Source organism: Clarias gariepinus, chromosome 4, assembly GCF_024256425.1.
Source record: "Clarias gariepinus isolate MV-2021 ecotype Netherlands chromosome 4, CGAR_prim_01v2, whole genome shotgun sequence".
NCBI classification, from domain to species: domain Eukaryota; kingdom Metazoa; phylum Chordata; class Actinopteri; order Siluriformes; family Clariidae; genus Clarias; species Clarias gariepinus.
The window spans coordinates 40,195,161-40,221,549 of NC_071103.1; the positions used below are offsets into that span (position 1 = coordinate 40,195,161).

A 26,389-nucleotide genomic window follows, 5' to 3' on the forward strand; every position below is an offset into this window, starting at 1 on the left:
GCGAGGTCACATCTGATTGGTTAAAGAGCACGACTGACACGGACTGACTGACGGGGGAAAAGAAAAGTATATGCCCCCCTGCCATGGACTCCCCCCCCACACACACACATAATAGCTTTCAAATATTATATATGACTATAAATTCATAGGTTTATTGTTATTAAATATGATATTACTATTATAATAAACCCTCGGCACGAGACAGCCATCAAGACCATTAATACAAATTCTTGTATAATGATTATTTTGTAACACATTTATTTTTCATGAGTTTGTCATAAATAATATGCAAATAAATATTTATATATGATAAAAATAAATATTTTATAATGATAAATTGGACGAAACTAATTTTATTATAAAATAAACAATATAAAAGTATACATGTTGCATTTGAAAAAAATATTTCTATTTTTTCATATACAACATATTTATTTTCATATTGCTTATTTTATTTTATTGTCTCATGTAATTTGTAAACCATTAACCTATGAATTCATGTTCTAATATAATATTTGATAGCGATGTTGGGGAGGGGGGCAATCCATGGCAGGGGGGCATTTCAGCGCATAACACGTGTTACAAAAAAAGTTGAGCCGCTCTTTTTCCTTTTCGTCAACCAATCGCAGGGCTTGTGATCAGTGTTTCTACAGTTGATGCATATCGCCTTTTAAACCAACGCACGGACGCACAATAATCCTAGACAACTCAATCCAGATATACTAATCATCAACAACAGGTGAGCTCAAAGAACCGACTTAGCCGGATCGTAATTAGCACGATGATCTCATCTTAGATGTGTCAGTTCATCTCGGATGTGTCAAGCGACGTACAGGACTTGATGTCATCCACTCAGGATAAGGCATATCACATTGGCCCTGGGGGCCTGTAAGTCGCTCTGGATAAGAGTGTCTGCCAAATGCCCTTAATGTAAATGTAAATGTCATCCTGGTGACATCTTCAATGGGAAGCCAACCTCTTCTCTACAAGTGGAGATAACATTCTTCTTCATCATCAGTGTCAGAGTCTTTATCATCTGTGTTGTACTTTGTGTCATTCTTAACCTCTAGCACTTCCTCCCCTAAAGCCTCCTCACTTTTAACCTCGCTTCTGTCCTCCTAAACACGGTCATTGTCAAATATGAATTCTAGAGCTTCATATGCAGTATATCTTTTGGCCATTTTGCTGCCACAGACCGAACTGTAAGGCCTCACAAAACATTAATATTCAGAAGCTGCATGAAAGTTGTATGATTGAAACAATGTTGCAGTTTTGCTTTTCAACAGGTGTGGTTTCCTCAGTCATCTTCTATACCGCTTTAACCTGTATTCAGGATCACAGGAACCTGGAACCTATTCCAGGAGGCTTAGGGCACGAGGCAGGGTACACCCTGGACACATGCACACACTCACACACCCATTCACACACTACGGGCAATTTGAATGGCAATTAGCCGATTAGCACAGAATCCAGCTGGAGCTGGTCCTTTTCTGGATGCCTCAAGAACCTTGCAGGGTCGGCCATTGTCTACTGAAGCTGCCACAATCTCCAGGTGCCTCGGAATTGGTAGAAAAATACAGAACAGATGGGGAGAATTAGCGTAGTTGCCATTTAGGATAGATGTACTGGAGTATGAGGTTATGGGATGAGTCACATGTATGCCAGGTTAAAAAGATGCGTCTTGAGTCTACTTTTGAACTGGGAAACCGTGTCTGCTCCCCGAACACTGTCTGGAAGGCTATTCCAAAGCTTTGGAGCTAAATATGAAAATGTCCTACCCTCTTTTGTAGATTTAGAAATCCTGGGAACTACCAGAAGTCCGGAGTTTTGTGATCATAAGGAACGTGGTGGATTATAGCGTATCAGAAGACTGGTTAGGTATGTGGGAGCTAAACCATTTAAAGCCTTGTATGTAAGTAGTACTATTCTGTAATTAATTCTAAACTGAACAGGTAGCCAGTGCAGGGATGATAATATTGGGGATATATGATCATATTTTCTGGATCTAGTGAGAACCCTGGCGGCTGCATTTTGGACTAACTGAAGCTTGTTCATTGAGGATGCAAGCAGTGGCGGCTACTGGTCTGTCAAATAGGGGAAGCTAATTTTCGGCCTACATCATAAAATTGTCTATTTATTTAAAAGTAAATTTTGCCCTACGTTCCTTTTAAAGAAAATGGTCTGTGACCCTGTCATACCAACTAGGCGTCTTTTCCAGTGACTTGACCAGTGTCCTCTCAATGGCCAGCAGAGCTAGGCTGCTTAAACGGCCTTGGCCCATTGTGTTTCGGGTGTAGGACTTAAGCCACTTTAAACAGGAGAAGGTCCTTTCTACACCTGCAGATGTAGCTCCAATTGTTGCCACTAATGAGAACAGTTTGTAAAGCTGAGGCATTGCACCGTCCAACTCCATGTCTTTAAGGAACACCGAATAATCACACAGCTTTCCCCTGTTACCCTGCAAGTCCTGATCTGAATACAGATCTCCAAACCCCACCATTGACCAAACAACACATCCGTGAGATGGTTTCATCAAGAGGCATGGCCAGCAGTACATTTTATTTGTCACAGCACTTCCAGTCAGCCAGCTAACAACAACAATAACTTTTTTTATTATGTATCTCTCTAAGTGCAACATTAATGATAAGCACTTCAAATGAGTTAAACCTGGGCCTTATTTTCTGAGTAACAGTGAGTACATCATTGTAGATAGTGGCAACACCACCACCGCGACCAGTTAGACAGGGCTTGTGCTTATAGAAATATATTGACGGAGTAGACTCATTTAGACCAATATATTCATTTGGTTTAAGCCAGGTTTCGGTGAGGCAGAGTGCGTCAAGGCAATAATCTGAGATCATTTCATTAACAATAAGTGCTTTAGGCGCAAGCGATCTAATGTTGATAAGTCCAAACTTTAGAGGTAGATTTCGATTACTTATTTGCTCTTTTTCTGCTTTTATGGTTATCAGATTGTTTCGGGTGAATTTAATGAATTTATTCTTTTTTCTCACTGTTCGGGGAACAGACACAATTTCTATAGGACAAGCTATGTGTGCACATCTATCAGTATGGTGAGTTGTAATGTGGCTAATATCGGAGGAATCTAAGGTATGACTTACTGCCAGTCAGATAGTTCGTAGTGTCCTGAAGATGCTGCTCCAGCACTGCTTGGAGAGGCAAACTCTTGTACTGTTTCATCTCTTCCTAAATTTAAATAATAAACATGTTTAATACCCCTATCTTACCTATGTGGTTTGACTCATGGTGAGATGCAGTGTTAGGCTCCGTGAGCTGCTGCGATTGCCCACCGACATTCTGCTGATGTTCCGCGAAGTTTTGCAAGGTCCACAAGTTTCCACGAGGATCGCCAAAAAATGAAACATGTTTTAAACATGTTTAATTTTTCATGTGGAAAGATGGAAACGTACTCACAGCGCCAAAACTCATCATGATGAACCATACTTGCGGCCACCGCGCGAAACCACATAGGTGAGATATGGGTATAAGTTTTCTTGCGGAAAGATGGAAACGTAATGACAACGCCAAAATTTGCGGTGAATGAGGTGGTAAAAAGCAAGGAGTGAGATGGATCACGGAGCAGGAGTAAGCAGGTGATCATGACCTAGCTTGAGATGTGGGCGTGAACTGGTGTGCCATGACAGAACCAGTTTTTCTTGCCGGTTCAACTGGACTATTGGTCCAATTTTGCCTTTGGTCATTGGCAACAATTGGGTCTAGTTAAGTTTGGTGATCTTTTTGTTAATTGTCTTTTTGCCTCGTTCTCCAATCTACACTGTTTTCCAAATTATTATGCAAATTGGATGTAAGTGTCATAAACATTAAAGGTTTAGTTTTTAAATTTAACTAGATGGTATTGCATTACAGAGCTCTTTGGATTACTGAAATGAATCTCAGACACCTGTGATAATTAGTTTGCCAGATGAGCCCAATTAAAGAAAAAGTACTTGAAGAAGGTTGTTCCACATTATTAAGCAGGCCACAGGTTTTAAGCAATATGGAAAAGAAAAAGGATCTCTCTGCTGCCGAAAAGCGTCAAATTGGACAAGGTATGAAAACATTAGATATTTCACGAAAACTCATCGTACTTGGAAGACATTTGTGGCTGATTCAGAGCACAGACAGGTTTGTGCGGATCAAGGCAGAATGAGGAAGGTTTCTGCCATTACAAAGCATCAAACAGGTATTTGAAGCTGCTGGTGCCTCTGGAGTCCCGCGAACCTCAAGGTGTAGGATCCTTTAGAGGCTTGCAGTTGTGCACAAACCTACTATTCGGCCACACCTAACCAATACTCACAAGCAGAAACGGTTGTAGTGGGCCCAGGCATACATGAAGACTAATTCTCAAACAGTCTTGTTTACTGATGAGTGTCGTGCAACCCTGGATGGTCCAGATGAATGGAGTAGTGGATGGTTGGTGGATGGCCTCCATGTCCCAACAAGGCTGTGATGTCAACAAGGAGGTGCCGGAGTCATGTTTTAGGACAGAATCATGGGGAGAGAGCTGGTAGGCCCATGTAGGGTCCCTGAAGGTGTAAAAATGACCTCTGCAAAGTATATTGACTGACAACTTTCCTCCATGGTACAAAAAGAAGAACTGTGCCTTCCGTAGCAAAATCATCTTCATGCACGACAATGCACTATTTTATGCTGCAAAGAATACCTTTGTGTCATTGGCTGCTATGGGCATAAAAGATGAGAAACTTATGGTGTGGCCACCATCCTCCCCTGACCTTAACCCCATTGAAAACCTTTGAAGAATCCTTAAAAGATCTATGAGGGTGGGAGGCAGTTTGATTCACAACAGCTCTGGGAGGCTATTCTGACATCCCGCAAAGAAATTCAAGCAGAAACTGTCCAAAAACTCACAAGTTCAATGGATGCAGGAATTGTGAAGGTGATATCAAAGCAGGGGTCCCATGTTAAGATGTAACATACCCTGTTAGGATGTTTTTGATTAAAATAGTTTTTCATTTCAGTAATAAAAAATATGACCTCCTAATGCTGCAAATTCAAAAAAAGCCTATTTTCAGTTCTTTACAACCTATAAAATGTTTTAACTCTGCTGTGCATAATAACAGTGCATTTTCAGTTTTATTTTTTAAATAAATATTGCTATCATTAGAAGGTTTGTTTAATAAAATTCAAATTATACCCTAATAGTTGATAACCAGAAAATTATACTGACTGTCATTTGCATTTACTAATTATGAAAATCAGGGAAAGATATCATTTGCATAATAATTTGGAACGCAGTGTATTTTTGAAATACAATCTCCCTAGATTACATTTGTTTAGATACTTCCAAATTCGTCATTTAATTCAGTCATTGCTCTACATATTGACATTCTTCTTAAGGAGGTAAAGCCTCAAAAGGTAATTGCAAAAGAAGTAGAATGTTTCCAAAGTGCTGTATTAAAGCACATTAATAGAATGTGGAAGAGGAAAGCATGGAAGAAAATGGTACACAAGCAGCAGGGATGATCCTCTGGAGAGGATTGTCAGGAAAAGCCCATTCAAAAGTGTTGGGGACTTTCACAAGGAGTGGACTGAGGCTGAAGTCAATGCATCAAGAGCCATCACTCACAGACAGCTCCTGGACATGGGCTTCAAATGTTGTATTCCTCTTGTCAAGCCACCCCTGACCAACAAACAATGTCCGAAGCATCTTACCTGGGCAAAAGAAAAAAGAACTGGTCTGTTGCTCAGTGGTCCAAAGTTCTCTTTTCTGATGAGAGCAACTTTTGCATCTCGTTTGGAAACAAATGACCCAGCGTCTGGAGGAAAAATGGACAGGCACATACTTCAAGATGATTGAAGTCTAGTGTGAAGTTTCCACAGTGTGTGTTGATTTGGGGAGCCATGTCATGTGCTGGCGTTGATCCACTGTGCTTTATTAAGTCCAGGGTCAACACAGCTGTCTACCAGGAGATTTTGGAGCACTTTCGCAGACAAGCTTTATGGGGATGCTGATTTCATTTTCCAGCAGGACTTGGCACCTGCCCACACTGCCAAAAGCACCAAAACCTGGTTCAATGACCGTGGGATTACTGTGCTCGATTGGCCAGCAAACTTGCCTGACCTGAACCCCATAGAGAATCTATGGGGCATTGCCAAAAGAAAGATGAGAGACACAAGACCGAACAATGCAGAAGAGCTGAAGGCCGCTATTAAAGCATCCCAGTCTTCCATAACACCACAGCAGTGCCACAGGCTGATAGCATCCATGCCACGCCGCATTGAGGCAGTAATTGCTGCAAAAGGGGCCCAAACCAAGTACTAAGTACATATGCATACTTATACCTTTCAGAGGTCCGATATGTTCTATGTACAATCCTTGTTTTATTGATTGCATGTGAGATTGTGGATTTGGGGTTTTCATGAATTGTATGCCATAATAATCTCAATTATGACAAATCATGGCTTGAACTGTCTTGCTTTGCATGTAATGAGTCTATCTCATATATTAGTTTCTAATATTTTAATATTTAATACCTTGTATTTAGCTGCCATAAACATTATTTATGTCATTATTTAAGGAATTTATAATTGTATAGGTAAAGAGTATATGTTTTATTTTGTTTTGTTGTTGAATATTCGTTGTATTTTTATGAGTAGGAACTATTATTATCTTCCGCTACGCTATAATGCACACAGACCTTTTTTTTTGTTATTTAGTTGACGCTGCTAAGAACCACGTGAAATGGGTAAACAAGTTAAAGAGAAGTCAGTGTTCTCAAGTGAAGTTGGGTCGCGACAAGTAAAAGAAGCTATTTGTAAGGTTTTTCATTCCCTCTTGGTTATGTGCAGCCAGCGAGGTATGTTTATTCATTTTTCTTTTATTGTTAATATTAATATTCAGTTTACAGTCTGAAACATAATTTTTCGAGTTTTACCTGTATACAGTGAAACCTCGGATTACGAGTAACGCGGTTTGCGAGTGTTCCGCAAGACGAGCAAAGATTTTTAATAAATTTTGACTTGAAAAACGAACAAGTTTTGGTTTACGAGTACCGAGTATCATGTATCACACATGCGCTTCTTGTTTTGATGCTTAATACAGCAGTGGTTCCATTATTAAGCGCCCACACGAGTATCATTAGCGATGTTCCTTGCTAATTTTCCAAAAAGCAATCTTTCCGTTAATGTGTGTTTATGTGAAATTTAAATGAGAAAGGAGAGAAATTTACTGTGTAAGAAAGTCTCATTAGGAGGTTAAAAATCCATTTTCTCCCTCAGCCTCTCTATGAGTGTGCTCACACACACACACACACACACACACCGCCTGCGTGCATAAATGGAAACACTTACCTGTCAGGATTTATTTTTACTTTTTTTTTTTAAAGTAAAGTGCAGGTTAACTTGTTTTATTTTTACTTAATATTTTGTGTTAATTATTCTTATGCATTTTTTTGGGCTGTAGAACGAATAATTTGAGTTTCCATTATTTCTTATAGGAAAATTTAATTTGGTTTACGAGTGTTTTGGAATACGAGCCCGCTTATATAAATTATACTCTGCATACACTCATAATCATACACTGCATGAAAAGAGCTGTGTCCAGACAAATATGGTATAATTCCTGCTAAACTTAAAGTTTGCCTAATCTATGAGTCAGAGTGCTTGGAAAGGTAGAATGCAAAGGAAATTTTCTGAAACGACCAGATACCTCATGTACTTGGATATATACGGGAATTGGAAACTTTCCAGGAATCCTCACAGCTAGCAGTCAGAGGTGATGGCTGTGAGGTGTAAAGGCCTTTTGTATGTTAATGACTAGCAGAAAAAGGTGCTGTGCTTCTTATCATAGCCGGTTGGGGGGATTAGCCATGGTGTGCCTTTGTCTCTTCGGCTTGAGGGTTTGAAGGAGAAGCAAGTTGCACACACTGCTCTTCTCAAAGAGATTATCCAGCGTCTTGATGCATTTGAGCGCAAGTTTGATGTGAGAAGACCACAGGAAGAGTCAAGCAATGTGCTACACAACTACTTTTTGTTACTTGCATTGTTGTAGGTGTCTAGCTTATTTAACAGTTTGAGTCAAGCGTTTTTAATTCAACATTACAGGAAGCTGTAAGGAGCCTTCATAATTCAGAAAACAGCCCACATAAGTACGATTCACAAACTGGGTAAGACTGTTGTTTCTTTACATGCTATGTATGTTTTTTTTTTTTTTTTTAATGTAATTAATGATACTACTCTCTTTCCACACAGAATAAGTTTACTTCATGATCAGGCAGTGATGAAATATCTGCTGGAGGAATTAAAGATGACTTTCGCAGATGTAGACCCTGAGTGCATAAAGGGTAATTAAAAATTGTTATTGTAATTATTTTCATGTCCCTTTATTTTTGTCCCTCTAATAATTTAAATTGTTTCTGTCACAATTTTGTAAAATTTTTTCTTACCAACATTTTCAACATTGCAGAGGAAATACTTTTTGTCTCGGCCAGGAAAGTCTCAGCTAAGAGACTCCATTAAGACAGGGGCTAAAAACTGACAAAGATAAGTAAGTGTACAAATTCATCTATGTATTAAGTTTGGTACATCTCTGAGTGTTTTTAGGGATTGACGTATGGTGTGTTTTGCAGTTGCTGGAGTCCAGGTGTAGAGTCGTTCAAACAGATGCAGAGGAAGAAGTGTGGCAGACTGCAGTGCTGGAGCTGATGTCTGATGAGGAGAATGCCATTGCCAATAACCCATTAAGTCACTAAGCTATGAGGGCTTGGGTTGGGCTAATGAAAAAATAGTGAGTGGGTAATGTCCCAATAGATGTCAGGGTTTTGGGAGTGTTTTTTTTAAACAACCAATCAATGTTGAGATAAGAAACCAATAGCGAAGAGCAGAGTTGGGCAAAGGTGTAAAATGTAAATGGGGCTTGAGGTGTGAATGTCTCCTGACAAAATCCTTGAGTGGATTTGCCATGGCAACAAATGGCTGTACCATGGAAGGATTCCTCAGCAAGATACATCCGGATTGGTATCAATCGGGAAGTATCCTAGCTCAGTGGTACTTGCAGATACTTCCGAAAATCAGTGGTGTATACAGGAGTTTCCTAGTACAGATACACCTCTTTTCATTCACCCCTTTTCAACAGTTAGTTGTTATTTTAAGACACAGAGGTTAGCCTTTCTGTAATAGTTCTTGCAAGAACAGTATCGTCAAGTGCATTTGCAAAATCCGTCAAGCACCATAATGAAACTGGCTCTCATGAAGGCCGTCCCAGGAGGGCGAGACCAAAACCTACCTCTGCCGCAGACGAGAAGTTCATTTAGAGTTATCAGCCTGAAAAATTACAAATTAACAACACCTCAGATTAGAGGCGTTATGAAGTCTTTACAGAGCAGAAGTAGGAGAAACATCTCACCATTAACTGTTCAAAGGAGATTAATGCATTTTTTGGATGCCTTTAGCATTCCTTTACAATGTAGAAAGAAATACAAATCAGGAACCATCATGGAGTTAGAAAGTGACCCCAAACTTTTGAACGGTAGTGTATATACACACACACACACGGTCCTTGCTAAGATTATTGGGACCCATGATGTCTTCACTAAATCTTGCACATAATAATAATAATAATAACAATAAAAATAAACAAAAATATGTAAACTCGCTTTGCTTGGCTTTTCACTAACGAAATAAAGTTTTGAACGTCTCCTGATGTACTCCTGGGAGAACACCGGAGTACCCAGAGGAAACCCACCAAGTATGAGGAAAACCAAACCGGCACCCTGAAGGTGTGAGGCGAGAGTGAAAATAATGCTCAGGATAATCATTATAAACTATTAGCATGACATGATTGGCTGCAAGAGACGTGAAATGTGTAAAGAAAGAAAAACAAGAAACAGGCATTTTTAGAAAATAATTTTTTTATGGTATAAGACTTTTATTTTGAAGCCTGTTCCCGGAAGCTCCACACAGAGCCTCAGGTTGCCTCGGTAACCGGAAACGACGCCTGGTGTGAAGCCTGGAGAAAACCGCGAGCTCTGATTTACGGCGCTATTTATCGCTCATAAGCGGCTTATACGCTTTATAATCACACCAGATACAACAGATAGAAGGTAAACATTTAATAAACATTGACACTGGTGTATAATTCTGTAGACTTTTTCATTTTAACCTCTGTTGTTTTCCTTCAGCGGCCCGCTAAGGCTGTGTGTGTCCCAAATCGCGCGTTACACCCTAACTACTGTAGGTGCACTAGGCAGCCATAAGGTAGGCGTGCTGTCCACCCTAGGTAGGGCACTAAGTGAGTCATAGCGTGGTGATTTGGTACGGGTCCGCGGTTGTACGCATTAGCAGGGATGGACTAGAGTTTATGTAAAGATAAATACGTGTGTTTAAATATAACTGTTTATTTTATCTGATTAGCTAGCTTTATCCATAAATACTTTGAGCTGTATTCATTTATTTAGGCTTTTTATTCCCTTGTTATCTGATAACATCATCATCCATCTTTGTTTTCTCCGTGTTATTAAAGGTAGTTAAAGGGGATGGCTGTTTATTTTGATCACCGTATTGACGCACGCGAGAGTACAGGAGAACCGACTCTGATCACGTGGCACTCTGCTCAACCCTTATTGGCTGTCGGCTCCTTTAACCCCGCCTCCGGGGGGAGTGTGGACATTTACCTGCAACAGGTGAGTTGTTTTTATATACAGTCAAATTATTCACACCCCTGGTAAATTCTGACCTAAATAATTTTTCTTGATTTGAAATGACGCCGGCGTCTCCCAGAACATAATAATACGATGTCATTGTGGAAAAAAAATATTACTCATCTTTTATTTACATTTAAACAAAAAGTGGCATGTCCAAAATTGTTCATACCCGTCTCAATAATCAATAGAAACGCCTTTATTGGCTATTACAGAAATCAAACACTTCCTCTAATTGCTGACCAGCTGTGTGCACGTCTCCACTGGTATTATTGCTGATTCATCTTTAGCGATGAGCTTCAACTCTTTCAGGTTGGAGGGTCTCCTTACATCACCCTGATCTTCAGCTCCTCCACAGATTCTCAATGGATTTAAGTCAGGACTCTGGCTGGGCCACCGTAACACGTTAATGTGTTTGTCTGCTAATAATTTCTTGATTTCTGATTGAGCTGGATTGAGTTGTTTAGGATTATTGTGCGTCCGTGCGTTGGTTTAAAAGGCGCTATGTATCGACAGTAGAAACACTGATCACAAGCCCTTCGATTGGTTGATGAAATGGAAAAAGAGCGGCTCAACTTTTTTTGTAACACGTGTTATGCGCTGAAATGCCCCCATGCCATGGATTGCCCCCCCTACATAATCGCTATCAAATATTTTATTAGAACATAAATTCGTAGATTAATGGTTTACAAATCACATGAGACAATAAAATAAAATATGAAAATAAATATGTTGTATATACAAAAATTTTAATATTATTATTTTTTCAAATACAACATGTATACTTTTATATTGTTTATTTTATAATAAAATTAGTTTTGTCAAATTTATCATCATAAAATATTTATTTTTAATATATATAAATTTTTATTTGCATATTTTTATGACAAACCCCTGAAAAATAAATGTGTTACAAAATAAACATCATACAAGAATTTGTATTAATGGTCTTGACGGCTGTCTCGTGCCCAGGGTTTATTATAATAGTAATATCATATTTGATAACAATAAACCTATGAATTTATGGTCATATATAATATTTGATAGCGATTATGTGTGTGTGTTTGTCCATGGCAGGGGGGCATATACTTTTCTTTTCCCACGTGAGTCAGTCCGTTTCAGTCGTGCTCTTTAACCAATTAGATGTGACCTCGCCATTTTAACCAATCATCACCCGCCAGGAGCCTAAACCCTGTTTACATGAAATAAACCTGCTACTGAGCAGGTTCAAGCTTACGGACATGTTGCTATGACAACAAATACGAGAAGCGCATCAAAGAACGAAATAATCCAAGATCAGGACAAATTCACTACAATCAAATCCAGCTAACTGAGTTAGCGACGTACGAAGAACGGACCCCTGGTCCACCAGCTGAACCCCCCCCCCCCCCCCCAAAACCTTAGGTTTCCACCACCATGTATGACAGTGGAGATGGTGTTCTTAGGGTTGGCTACATCATTGTGGCCAAACAATAAAATTTTTGTTTCATCTGACCATAAAACAGAAGACAAGTCCTCTTCTTTGTCCAGATGAGCATTTGCAAAGGCCAAGCAGGCTTTTGTGTGCCTTATCTGGAGAAGTGGTGTCCTCCTTGGTCTGGGTCCATGGAACCCACTGGTGTGCAGTGTCCATTGGACTGTCTGCCATGAGCTGTTGTCACCAGCAGAGCCCAGATTCATTAGGATGGCCTTGGTGGTGATCTTTTTTAACTCTCTCACTATCCTCCTGGACAGCACAGGTATCACTTTTGGCTTCTGACCTCTGATTGTTTTGTTTTGACCACTGATTTATCACAGTGCGAGACGTCTTGTATTTTTTAATAATACTTTGCACTTTAGCCACTGGAACTTTAAAACATTTAGATATGGTCTTATAGCTCTTTCCTGACTCTCCCTTTCAGCAGGTCCTCAGTGAGCTCCTTTGCCTTAGCCATGACTGTCCACAAACCAACAGCAGAGGGCTTCTGTTTTTCACCTGTTGAGTTGATTAAAACAACTGTTCATTATGAATCAGGGTAATTAGGAGGCTTTAGGACAGCTTGGACTATATGAAATGGTATAGAACTTTGGATTTTCCCAAAGACTGTGACAGTTTGCAACGGGTATGAATAACTTTGGACATGCCACTTTTTGTTTAATTGTAAATAAAAGCTGAGAAATTTAAGTCAGAATTTGTGTGTGATTTCAGGGCGAACGTGTAGAGTCCTGTCATGTGGAGCGTGTGTGTCCGCCAGCAATGTTGCGATGGCATCCCACTAAACCGGTGCTGGCTGTGGGCTGGGAGACGGGAGAAACCCTGCTGCTCACACACCCTCACGGAGAACACACACCCCTGCCCAGCAACACACACACCGCCTGTGTCACACTGCTGGAGTGGAGCAGCAGTGGAGCCAGACTGGTCACGGGGGATCAGGTCAACACACACACACACACACACACACACAAAATGCCATGAATATTTTTTTTTTCTTGCGTATTTGTCACACTTAAATGATTCAGAACATCAAACTATTGTAATATCACACAAAGATAAGCCAAGTGAATATAAAATTCAGTTTTTAAATTAAGATTAAATTTTTTAAGGGGAAAAGTGGTAAAAACAAAAAATCCTGAAGAAAACCTGACCCTATATGAAGAAGTAATTACCTCCTTTCTAAATGATGAACGAACTGTGATTAGCCACATCTTTGGGAAATCTGAGTTTAATGTCACTCACCACACCCAGGCCTGATTACTGCCAGACCTAAAGATCACACTAAAAGATCACCACAATCTAAAGAACTTCATAAACAGATGAGAAACTAAGTAATTGACAGTATCAGTTTGGAAAGGGTTACCGAGACATTTCTAAGGCTTTTGAACCTCGGTAAGACCCGTTATCTACAAATGGAGAAAACAGCAGTGAACCTTCTTGGGATGTCAACGTCGTCTCATCCAGGAGCTCATAAAAGAACATCTAAAGACCTGCAGGCCTTACTCACCTCATTTAGGGTCAGCGTTCATGATTGAACAATAAGAAGGAGAGACTGGGGGCAAAAATGGCGTCCATTGGAGAGTTCAGAGGTTAAAGACACTGCTGAGCAAAAATTCAATTCAATTCAATTCAGTTTTATTTGTATAGCGCTTTTAGCAATTTTCATTGCCGCAAAGCAGCTTTACACAGTCAAAAAAATTATTTAAGTTTGTATGAAATGTGAATTTGTATGAATCAAAATGGTCAGTTTGTCCCTGGTGAGCAAGCCGAGGGCGACAGTGGCAAGGAAAAACTCCCTGAGATGGTAATAGGAAGAAACCTTGAGAGGAACCAGACTCAACAGGGAACCCATCCTCATTTGGGTGAAACAGAAAGAGTAAATGATCTGCATTTATACAGTGTGTAGGGTGGGAGGCAGTTCAGCTATAATAGCTGATGTTAATTGATGTTAATATGAAGTCCAGGTAGTTATTGAAGACCCAGGTAGACTTGTAAGAAGTTCCAGTCATGAACTATCGAACTGTCAAGTCCCCAGAGAAACAGTTGCCAACACCAGTCAAGGCCAGAATCGTCTTCTAGGTAGAGAGAATCATCCCCAGACACCAGACGCATCCCAGAGAGACACACGGGGCATCCATGTGACGAGATCTTCAGCCAGAAGCGGGGCACCAGGATGGGTCAGACAGGTCCGGAGGGCAGAGGGAGTCTGGATCACTGGCAGCTCAGGAACGACATGTGTAGCTCGACAGAGAGAGAGAGAAAGAGTGAAAGGGGGGGACAGGAGGAGAGAGGAAAGAGAAAGAGGCGGGGGGGAGAGAAGAAGAGGAGAGATGGCAGTTAGGTATGGTCACAGTCACACAATGTATAATGTGAATGTATATTAACTGTAGAGTGCAAGCAGAGACTCCGGCAGGACTAACTATGACAGCATAACTAAAAGGGAGAGCCAGAAGGAAACACAAACATGAGGGCTTCCTGACATGTAAAGCAAACAATCACCTCACCGTCAACAAACCTGAGTGATCAATGAGAGTGGGGAAGACAGCATCCAAACATACCAGTTCACCATAATACTCTACGTCCATGAGTCCCCCAGATCTGCTCCTTTACCTAAGGCAAATCTATTTATAAAAATGCTTGGCTAAATAAATAGGTTTTTAGCCTGGACTTAAACACTGAGACTGTGTCTGAGTCCCGAACACTATTTGGAAGACTATTCCATAACTTTGGGGCTTTGTAAGAAAAAGCTCAAACTGACTTCTGCTGCAGAGGAGAAGTTCATTTAGAGTCACCAGCCTCAGAAATCACCAATTACCAAACAGCACCTCAGATTAGAGCCGTTATGAAGCTTCACAGAGCAGAAGTAGCAGATATACATCTTAATATCAACTGTTCAGAGGAAATTATTGGGTGTTTTGGATAAATACCTAAAGTATTAATTTACAGTGTAGAAGGAAATAAACATCAGGAACGACCATGGAGTAAGAAGGGGTGTACAAACTTTTGAGCGATCATACCAACATTCAAACATGGTGGTAGTAGTGCGATGGTCCAGGACTTTACCGCTTCAGGACCTGGACGACTTGCCATAATTAATGGAACCACGAATTCTGTGCTTTACCAGAAACTGGCCGGTCATTCTCCTAGAGCGCAGAATTCATGGTTCCATTAATTAAATCAGTTTGTGACCTCAAGCTCAAGCTGCAGCAGGACACTGATTCAAAACATACCAAAAAGTCCACCATAAATTAATGTTTTGGAGTGACCTAGTCAAAGTTGGACTAAAATCCAGTGCATGATCTAAAACGGGCTGAATTAAAACAATTCTGTAAAGAAGAGCGGGCCAGAATTCCTCCACAGCGAGGTGAAATTCTCATTGCCAGTTATCACTAACACTTGATTGCAGTTTTACATTTACATTTAGGCATTTGTCAGACGCTCTTCTCCAGAGCGACTTACAAAAAGTGCTAAAAGTGCTTTAAGTGTGACACATACAGGGGGAAAAAGGAGGGTGGAAATACTTTTTCACAGCACAGTACAGTGGAACCTCGGATTACGAGTAAAGCAGTTTACGGGTGTTCCGGAAGACAAGCAAAGATTTGTAATAAATTTTTACTTAAAAAACGAGCGTTGTCGTGGTTTACGAGCTCTGAGTATCACGCATGCGCTCCGCGCATGTCGTTAGTGTGTGTCAGTTTTTTAGTGTGTGTGTTATGTGTGTGCGCGCATAATTTGACACCGTGCCGCTTCTCTCTCTCTCTCTCTCTCTCGACTTTAATGTGTGTGTATGTGTGTGTGAGAAACAGAGAGGGGGTGCTTCACTCACACTCAACCGGCACGGTGTCAAATTATGCTCGCGCACACACATAACACACTCAGTAACGCAGGAGGGAGAAAAACACACACACACAGCGCCTGTGCGCATAAATGGAAACACTTATTGGTCGGCATTTATTTTTACTTTTTTTCATGGTAACATGCAGGTTAATTTGTTTTATTTTTACTTTATATTTTGTGTTAATTATTTTTATGTATTTATTTTTTTGGCCTCTGGAACGAATAATTTAAATTTCCATAATTTCTTATGGGAAAGTGTGCTTTGATTTACGAGTGTTTTGGAATACGAGCCCGCTTCCAAAACGAGTTATGCTCGTAATCCAAAGTTCCACTGTATAAAGTCACATGTGTATACACACATATATAACCACACACAAACACATACATTTGCATTACCATAGTTTATTTTGTTGTAATGATGTAAACACTACATAGTTTATACAAATACAAAGTACAGTGTTAAAGTATAATTGTGTGTGTGTGTGTGTGTGTAGGCAGGCGTGCTGGTCGTGTGGAAGCTGGATGCTCGAGGGAGACTGAACGGAACTCATGTAACGAAACAGACCTACAATAAAGTCTTAACCAACTGCATCTTCAGGCCCACACCACCCACAGAGTGAGACACACGAACACACACACACACACACACACAAATACACGCACACACACACACACACACTTTCTTAGGAAGGCTCTGGTATGACATAATGGTATTTGTGTGTGTGTGTGTGTGTGTGTGTGTGTGTGTGTTAGGGATGTTGCGATGTTGGCGAAAGCGGCGGTCAGCGGTGATGAAGAGGCTCTGGATAAATTTAATTGGAAGAAAAGTGGCAAAGGGGGCGGAGTCTGGTCTCCAGGCTCACAGGAAGGGCTGATCGTCTACGTTAGCACTGCTGATGGTGTGTGTGTGTCTCACTCACACTCTCTCTCACACGCACACACACACCACCAGACTCGCTCTATTTCCTTTCCCTTATCAGTAATTTAAAAGAAAGCTTATTCATATGATCTCAATTTAGACTGTGTGTCTGTCTGTCTGTCTGTCTGTCTGTGTGTGATACAGGGTGTGTGTACAGTGTGGACGAGCATGGCCGTAGTGTACACTTGCTGACTGTAGAGGGCAGAGTGCAGAAGCTGTGTTATTTGGAGCGCAGGGCCGTACTCGCCGTCGTCACAGACTCACTGCTGCTCTCGCAGTTCAGCCTTGGTCCAGAAGGGGGAGCTCAGGAGCTCAGCAAGGTGACGTCATACACACGACGAATCTGTTATCTATCTGTTAGTTTAACACATGGTTTATCGTAATACAGGATATTCTGCACTGACGAAACGTGTGTGTGTGTGTGTGTGTGTGTGTGTGTGTGTGTGTGTGTAGGTGAAGCTGAGCAGTAGAGGAGGACAGAGCTCAGACATGGTGTGGACAGAGAGCGGTCTGCTAATCACAGCCTCAGGAGATCAGATCATCAGGTGTGACCTTTCACCCGGTGTAACCAATCACACTCTGTCTAACAGGCCGCGTCTCAAACCAACAACCCGTCCGTGTGTGTGTGTGTGTGTGTGTGTGTGTGTGTGTGTGTGTGTGTGCAGGCTGTGGGATCTGGAGAGAGACGATAACTACGTCTTGTCTCTGGATGAGAACCTGGGCTTCGAGAAAGGAGAGATTCTCAACTGTGTGTCCTTCTGCACTGCTAAAGGTGAACACACACACACACACTCTGTTATCCCTGCTTGATTGTATCTGACACTCTATCCCTCTTTTTTTCCCAGCGGTCCTTGCAGCAGGCACCAGCAGGGGGCGTGTCGCTATGTGGCAGATGGTGACTCTGACCAATCAGAGAGGAGACAGTAAAACTCACTGGAGGTTACAGACGCCCACTGAACTGCAGGGAAACGTTACACAACTGCAGGTCCTGCTGGACTACATTACCCAGAATGCACGTCACCTCATCAAGTAAACTGTAAAAAAATAAACTCACTGTGTGTGTGTGTGTGTGTGTGTGTGTGTGTGTAGTGGGGCTCCAGTCTGCATCTCTTGGCAGTGTGTAACAGCACTACAGTGTTTATCCTGAGTGAGCATGTGATGAGTTCTCACTACAGCCAGCAGGGGGCAGCGGTGCAGGTCTCACCCACACAACTCAGCCTGACCTGCTTCAGCACGGACACACACCTCACACTGCGCACGGACACACACGTCAGAGCCGTGCAGCTCACCAAGGTAACACACACACCACACACACCACACACACACACACTCACGCACGTACACACACTCACATCTGTAATACATGCTTAAGTTTACACAACCCCTATCAGGCTATGCTAAATCATACCTGTGTGTGTGTGTGTGTGTGTGTGTGTGTGTGTGTGTGTGTGTGTAGGACACAGTAACTGCATGGGACGGGAGGGCTGTAACTGTGTATGAGAAATCAAGCCCATCGTTACACAGCACAGGTAATACACACACACACACACACACACACACACACACTTTTCTCCCCCTCTCCAGTGTTTCCCACACATACAGTAAATCTGTGTATACACTAATACACACACACACACACACACACACACACTGTTATAAAGATGTTTGTGTGATCGACACCGTCTGTGTTCTGTAGGGGGTCAGAGGGGGGATGGGGGTCAGTAGGTCAGACCTTTTTTTTTTTGTTTGTTTGTTTTTGTTTTTTTCCAATTTTCTCCCCAATATTAGTCGTGGCCAATTCCTCCCTGTCACTAGGGGGCTCCACATTAAGGCTACTACTACCACTCAGTCGGGTGGACCGATTACTTGTATCCTCCAAACCGCGTGACGTCAGCCAACCACATCTTTTCGAGCTGCTCGCTCACGCACCATTAGGGGCGGAGTAACACACTCGGAGCAAAGCACTAGCCGCACCTTCCGCGTGCGCGAGCTCACAGACGCCCCTGATTGGCTGTAGAGCCGTGATTAATGTGGGAGCACGAATTAGGCTCGGAGGCTCCGGTCAGCTGACATTTTATTGTCTTATAACGTTACTGAGTCTAGACCTGAGTAACTGATCAACCCCAGATCATAACACTGTCTCCAGAGACACTATGCATGATGGGAGCATCACTTCATGTCCTTCCCTTATTTACCCTCCACCACTCTGGAATAGGCTCAGTCTGGACTCATCAGGTCACATGACCTTATTCCATCACTCCAAAATCTGACCTTTATGCTCCCGAACAAACTGAAGCCTTTTTTCTGATGAGTCTCACTAACAAGTGGTTTTCTTATAGACACACAGATGTTTGGTCTCGATCCTGTGAGTTCATCACACTGTGTGTGTGTGTGTGTGTGTGTGTGTGTGTGTGTGGTAATGCTCTTACTTTCACTATTAAACACAGCTCTGGTTTACTGTTGACATTGTGTTGGTCAGATGTGTTTGTTGTTAGTCGTAGACAGTAGAAGACTTTTGTGCTGCAGGTCATGCCGGCCCACTCGACTGGGCTACAACTACAAACGCTGCACACACACACACACACACACACACACACACACACACACACACACACTATTTTATGCAGACAGTCTCTCTCTCTGTAGGTTCCTTTCAGTGTGACTCCGCCGCGCTGGCGGTTCATGACGAGAACATCTACACTGTTGAGCCGAACCGAGTGCAGGTCCGCACGCAGCAGGTCAGTTACAGAACACACACACACACACACACACGCGCACACACACACACACACACATTCCTGTATGACTAGCAGGGTGAGGACCGGGTATATGTACTATGGAAGTGAGGACCACCCTTTCTGCTATAGTTAGAGACAAATAAATACTCCATTTCAACAATAGGTGGCACCCTGATCACAGGTTCCACCTCAGATTCTGCAAAAGTCACAGGGAAAAAGTTAGCAGTTAACTATTGAAGTGAGGACCTTTTATGGGGGCGCTATTGAGTTCATTTCAGGTTAGGCTCATTAATTTTCTACACAAAAGTGTGGATATAAACTTTAACTAAAATATAAAAATCAGTTTTAAAACATTAAATAAAGGTGCAACAGAGAAGAACTACAACCACAATCACACTACCATCATGTTTATTCAATTGTGCCAAACTTTTTTGTCAACCATCAATAATTCTGCAGAGCAGGGGTGTTCAAGCCCAATCCTAGAGAGCTGGTGTCCAGCAAAGTTTGGGATTTTTCTGCTCGAATGCACAGGATCAAATGCATGTGTTTACTGCCAAGTTTTAGTAGGTGTATTACCAAACTATGCTGAGCACCAGCGCTCCAGGACTGCGGTTGAACACCCCTGCTGTAGAGAATCGCAGAGGATCTGATGCCAACCAGCACAAAACATAAATGATACAAATTTAAAAAAAAGTCGGCGCAAAATCAAAACAGTGTCCATCACTGTACTTAGCTTTAAAAGCTAAATAAAAATACTAAAGAGTTGTTTACATCTTAAAAAAACAACCTAAATGTTAAAACAACTCTTAGTGCAATTTAAAGTTGGCATCAGTAACACACAGAACAGAAAAAAAAACGACTCAGAGTAAATATAACGACTCTGTAAAGAGAATATTTAGAATTCCAGTTGGCGTGAAGCAGCCCTTCGGTTAAGTGTAACAATTGAGTTGTACACAAAGTTTTTCACATCCTTCCATGATCGCTGAGCCAAGGCTTTTTCTGCCGTTACACATCTCATGCAGTTCTCCTTCCCTGGAACTCTGCGCTCTGTGATAAACTTTCCCAGATGTTTGCGTACAGCATCTCTCTCACCTTCACTCCAGGGCTTTTTTACCTTCACTCCAGGGTGACCTGCAAACAAGAGAGAACACAGTTCAAGCATAAACACTAAATACACACACCACAGTGCAGATTTCTTCTGTGTCTCTGCTTGTGCACAGTTTGCACTCACAGAAAGCACCTAGAGGTGGCTTTGAACTACAGTGTGAAGTTCAGTAAGTATTCAGACAGTTCCATATGTTGTTTTTGAAGTTCAGTGCTTTAATGTAGTGAATCTAAAATGTAATGCAAAAGTGGCAACTCTTAGCAGGTTTACATCAGTATTAAAGTGTGTGATAGATAGAGCCCTTCAGTGCAGTGTCTGAACTGTTTATGCAGTTTAAATTTACCTGCTACTTTCTCCATAGTGGTTTGTTGTCCGGCTTCCTTTTCCTGGGAGAGCCTCTTAACCGTGCTTGTTTCAGAGCTCTGATCTGCAGTAGTAATAGACAAACATTAGTTGGGAAAAACTCTGGTATTAAAAACATCAACTACAATTAAGGTTCAGCAATGACCGTTAAATTTGGCCACCAAAATCCAACAGTTGGGTGCTACACTTATATTTAGACCACAATTCAATTCAATTTAAATTTTATTTGTATAGCGCTTTTAACAATTTTCACTGTGGCAAAGCAGGTTTACACAATCAAAAGAATTATTTAAGTTTGTATGGAATGTGAATGTGTGTGAATCAAAATGGCAGATAGTTAGACAACAGCTTGTCAAGCTATGCGAAGGCATTATCCACAATTTAAGTTGACTTTGGCAAATGGCAACCGACTTCCAGATCTGTGTGCTATTACTGATAGTAAGTGGCCAGACGTAATTAAGTTGGTAAGATTCACCAACAAACCTAGCATGTATACCTCTGAGAAGCTAAGCGCATACAAATCACAACTTGCATATGACTTATCTGAGGACACTAGTATGATTAGCAAATGTATTAACCAGAGGCAAAATGTGAGAGCAAGTGATAGTCTCAAACCCCAGTTTTTAAAAGGGTCCTTAATTTTACTTTTAACTTGTATTTAAAAAAAAAAAAAAAAAAAACGTTCAATACTGTGGTAGATTAATCATTCCAAAAGTGCTCAAACCAAAACGGTCAACCAAAAAGAAATTGTGACGAGTATGGTAATGTATAAACTTGAGCATAGAGTATTACTGGCCTTTAACTGATGGTTTAAAGTATGAAGTTCTTTGCCTAAAGATAGGAATTTCTATAAAATTTCATAACAAACATTTAACTTACCATCTGTATCTGAACCTCCGTCATCTTTGCAGGAGTAACGTCTCTTTTTAATACCGTGATCGTCTAAAAAACAAGCACAAACATAGGCGTGTGAACTGGTGAGGGTGAGAAAAGATACGTCTCAGCCAAAAAATACATACATACATGAACAAGTTGTACATTTACATTTAGCAGACACCCTTATTCAGAGTGACTTACATTTCATCTCATTATACATCTGAGCAGTTGAGAGTTAAGGGCCGTGCTCAAGGGCCCAACAGGGAGAACTTTGTGGTTGTGGGGTTTGAACCTACAACTTCTGAACCATAGCCCATTGAGCTACACCTGGCACCAGGCGTGCATGAAAAGTTACTGAAAGAATGAAAGTTATAAGCGCAGGGCTATACACGCACATTTATTTTCTGAGCCAGTGGTCTCACTAAATTAAATAAATAAATACGAGGCACAGTTATTTTTCTAATCCAAATTAAGAATTGAATTTGTTCATTTGAGTCAATTTGAGTCTCATTTAAATAACATCAGTAAACATGTGTTTATTATTTTTTTTAAATTAAGGTTAAGCCCAATAAGTGTTGTAAGGTTAAACTGAATTATTTCTGGAATAAATGTATACTGTATGCATAATGGCTGTTAATATCAAATATTTACACACTAACAGCCTATAGTCCTGTTTCTATTTACCTTTAATAGCTACTTTCTTTAAATACTTAATCTATCTACTAGATTTATTGATAAATAAATCTCAAACCCTACCCTCAACCTGATGTAAGATCAGTCAGTGGTTTTATAACAAATGCCTTAGACTGTTGAAGTTGTTGGAACAATAGAAATTATATTTTTTACTAATAAGATTCTCAAACAATCTTTGGCTTGAGTGTAGACAGAGATGTGGTTAAAGCCTTTTTTTCCCCACATCGGCTTTTCACAACCACATAAACACGACAACAGCTATACTAATTTTAGCCAGTTGTCACTAAATCATGGAAATTTCATTAGTTAGAGAGATTCAACCCCATTATTTGTTCATTTAAAATGGAGAAAAACATTATAAAATAAAAACAGGAAGTTGCTACCTGAATTAATTCTATACTGAGCTTTGCTAAGAGGAGTGTTACACTCACACTGCTGTGCCTAAATAACTTTCCAGATGTAACGTTCTCAAACATTACTTTGACCTGTATGGAGATACATTGGTATACATCTGCATTAAATCTGAAATGCTTATTTATATGACTCAATTTAAATATTAAATCATTAAATTTTACGAAAAGGTAACAAGTTTGTATCACTGAATAAAAAGTGACACAATGCTGTGAGATGTTTTAAAGAAGGGCATAGTTAGACATGTCAGTAGGCCTGCACAGAGAGCTAAAGTTATTAATTTAATTTAATTCAATTTTATTTGTATAGTGCTTTTAACAACTAAGTCTGTCCCTTATGAACAAGCCGAGGACGAAGGCGACAGTGCTGAGGGAAAAACTCCCTGAGATGGCAATAGGAAGAAACCTTGAGAGGAACCAGACTCAACAGGGAACCCATCCTCATCTGGGTGAAACAGATAGCAGGGATTGATCTGCACTCATACTGTGTGAGACTGGAAGTTCAGTATAACAGAAGAGTGTTTAAGTTAAAATTGAGTCCAGTTGGTTATTGAAGGCTTGGGTAGACTGTAGAAAATTCCAGTCCTGAACTATCGAGCAACTGAAGTCACAGGTCCTCAGAGGACAACTGTCTGCATCAGCCGAGGACATTATTAATGTAGGAGAGTGTATGCGAGCAGGTATGCAATACTGTCAGAACTTACCAGCTGCCTTTTTGGTCTCGGTTCGTTTGTGTGTTGTCATTTTCTGTGAGTTCTTAATTGGTCTTGTTCCTGGGCTCTGACCTACAACAATAACAACAACAAAAAATTTAGTTTGCAAAACCACAGGTACAATGTACATAAAGTTTCTGATTTTTTTTTAGCTCATAAGCTTGGACAGCTTTATTCCTTTAATAAATTAACTGCATTTTGAATTTACTCTGAATCTGGTTCCCTTTGTGTAATATTAAAATCTATTTCATGATCTAAATCATTTAAGTGGAAAAATATGCAAAAATAAATCAGTAAGGGGCAAAACCTTTTCCTGGCACTGTAAGGTTCATGTGCTCTTAAGCAAAGACAGTTAAAATCTGGGATGAAATTTCTGGGGTCATATTGAAAGCAGTGGTGTGTCGTTGAAAGTAAAACTGTGGTAGATCACTCATTTTAAAAAGGCCCCAAACTACTCAAACAAAAAGAAAGAAATTGTGACAAGTATGGTAATGTATAAACTTAAGAGTAGAGTATTAGTATTAGTATTAGTAAGAGTATCTGAACCTTCATCATCTGTATCGGAGCCTTCATCATCTGTATCGGAGCCTTCATCATCTCTGCGGGAGTAACGTCTCTTTTTAATATGATGTTCAGAACCTTCATCTGAGAAAAAAAATAAGCACAAACAAAAAAGTGACTTCATTCTACAGACTGTATGAAAAGAACACATTTTCAAAAAATGCAGCAGTGGGCACAGTGGGCACATAGCTGATATAATGAACTGACATTTAAACTGAAGTGTTCGTAACACTCTGACCACATCAAACAGTGAGGATGAACTAGTTAGTGGTAGTTTTTAGTTTTTGTTTTTTTCATATACAAAGAATCTAAACTAACAGTATAATTAATTAACTAAATCAATGCAGCCCCAAAACATGTTTAAAATGGACGGCACTTTTAGAGCAGTTAAAACATACCCTCATCCACCTCACTGGCTCTTTTCCCTTTTCTGTGTGGAACTGTCTCACATGTCGATGTGGAGCTGCTCTCTGCAAAAGACAATGGTCAAATATTAGTGCTCAGTATTTAAAAGAACTTAAAAACCTGCATGGTACAGATATTATTTCCACACTATGGCCATGTCCACACGTAGCCGGGTCTTTTTAAATACGGAGGTGTTTCTCTGCCGTTTTCACCTTTCGTCCACACGCAACACCATTTTGGTCATTGAAAATGGAATTTTTTATAAAACTCCGTCCAAAGTGAAGATTTTCCAAAACTCCATTTTTCAGTGGTGTTGTGTGGACAGACGGGGAAACGGAGATTTCGGCTTGTTGTAACATCACCTTGTGCTGATGATGTAATTGTGTGTGTTTGCTCATCTCCTTGTTTGTGTGCAATAGTGGATGTACATACAGTAAACTAGTGACTGTTAACGTTGTGTACTGGACTTTTTAAATGAGTGTACATACACACACAGTTACTAACACATTGTGTTAATAAACAGAGGTGCCTTAATGTACTCCTAAGCTCACTGCTGCTACATACTGTACAAAACTCTGACGACACAAAGACCTCGCAGACAGCGACGGTGGTTTCGGATGAGACCCGGTCGGACTTCTACAAAGCGCAACAGGTAATGACGTTTTGTCTAGGCTTCTGATTGGCCTCCTGTTGATTAGGGAGGTTCCTAACAGCAGTTAACAGGGCGTTTTGCGTTTTCATGTGGACAAAGATATTTTTAAACCCTAGGTCGTGTGGACAGAATTATTTTTAAAAACGAAATTATTTTTAAAAATCTCTTTTAAAAAATACTCAGTTATGTGTGAACATGGCCTATGTCTATTCCTTCATTTGCTTTTATATGAAATACTTTTGCAATCTCAGGTATATAACAGTAACATTTGTCAGTAATTAAATTTTCTCACTGGTTTAACTGTTACCAGTTTTAAGCATGGAATGTTTGACTGCATTACACACATGGCATTTGTGGATCAACAATAAAACCTACCAGAAAAGAAAAAACCCAGTTACGGTACATACCACCAACAGAAACAGCAAGCGTGTCGAGATTCTTCCCCTTTAAGATCCCAGTGTTTTGTTCCATGGCAAACAGGAGTTTACTTATTTTGGCAATTTGAAACGTTTTGTCTGTCTGTCTGTAAAAGTCCCTGTGAACTCTGATGTCATGTCCCATGAATCTCGCGACCTGTTCCAGCTCCTGCTCACTCAGATCCAGAAGCTGACAGAGTGTGGCGACCTGTTTCCTTAATTTCGTTGACCTCAGGAGTTCAGGGTTTTCAGCTTTGCTTTCCGTTGCATATTTTCGTAAACAGTCACAACCACGTATATTTGTCATCACACCAGGTCTTGCAAATAGATAGGGATTTTCCGCAGGTACACCAGCTTCTGCTCTACATTTATTCAATAACTCAATCGACTCTTTCATTCTCTCTGTCAAAAAAACAGGTACCTTTCTTCCTCTTTTTCCACGGACTTCTATGCGAGTTAGCAGTTTGCTCAACTGTTTCTCCAACGGAGACAGGGATTCATAAATATCTTTATTGATGGGATTTGTGCCAGCTTTCTTATAGGCTTCA

The 26,389-nt window shown here is 40.6% G+C and overlaps 1 protein-coding gene across 4 annotated transcripts in view; it reads left to right on the forward strand.

The window, feature by feature from the left end:
* Positions 1-26,389, forward strand: part of ift140 (intraflagellar transport 140 homolog (Chlamydomonas)) — a 133,529-nt gene that overhangs the window by 58,084 nt on the left and 49,056 nt on the right. For 2 of the 4 annotated variants that reach the window (XM_053495079.1, XM_053495083.1), the window contains exons 1-12: positions 10,159-10,236; positions 10,502-10,661; positions 12,868-13,092; positions 16,485-16,606; positions 16,744-16,889; positions 17,054-17,229; positions 17,363-17,454; positions 17,575-17,681; positions 17,755-17,894; positions 17,999-18,202; positions 18,366-18,438; positions 19,556-19,647. In XM_053495079.1, the coding sequence (XP_053351054.1) occupies positions 10,515-10,661; positions 12,868-13,092; positions 16,485-16,606; positions 16,744-16,889; positions 17,054-17,229; positions 17,363-17,454; positions 17,575-17,681; positions 17,755-17,894; positions 17,999-18,202; positions 18,366-18,438; positions 19,556-19,647 (1,524 nt within the window). In that variant the 5' untranslated portion in view covers positions 10,159-10,236; positions 10,502-10,514. Of the gene's footprint in view, positions 1-9,963; positions 10,083-10,158; positions 10,237-10,501; positions 10,662-12,867; positions 13,093-16,484; positions 16,607-16,743; positions 16,890-17,053; positions 17,230-17,362; positions 17,455-17,574; positions 17,682-17,754; positions 17,895-17,998; positions 18,203-18,365; positions 18,439-19,555; positions 19,648-26,389 lie in introns of those variants that run through there. The other 2 variants (XM_053495080.1, XM_053495082.1) reach the window with 2 other exon arrangements.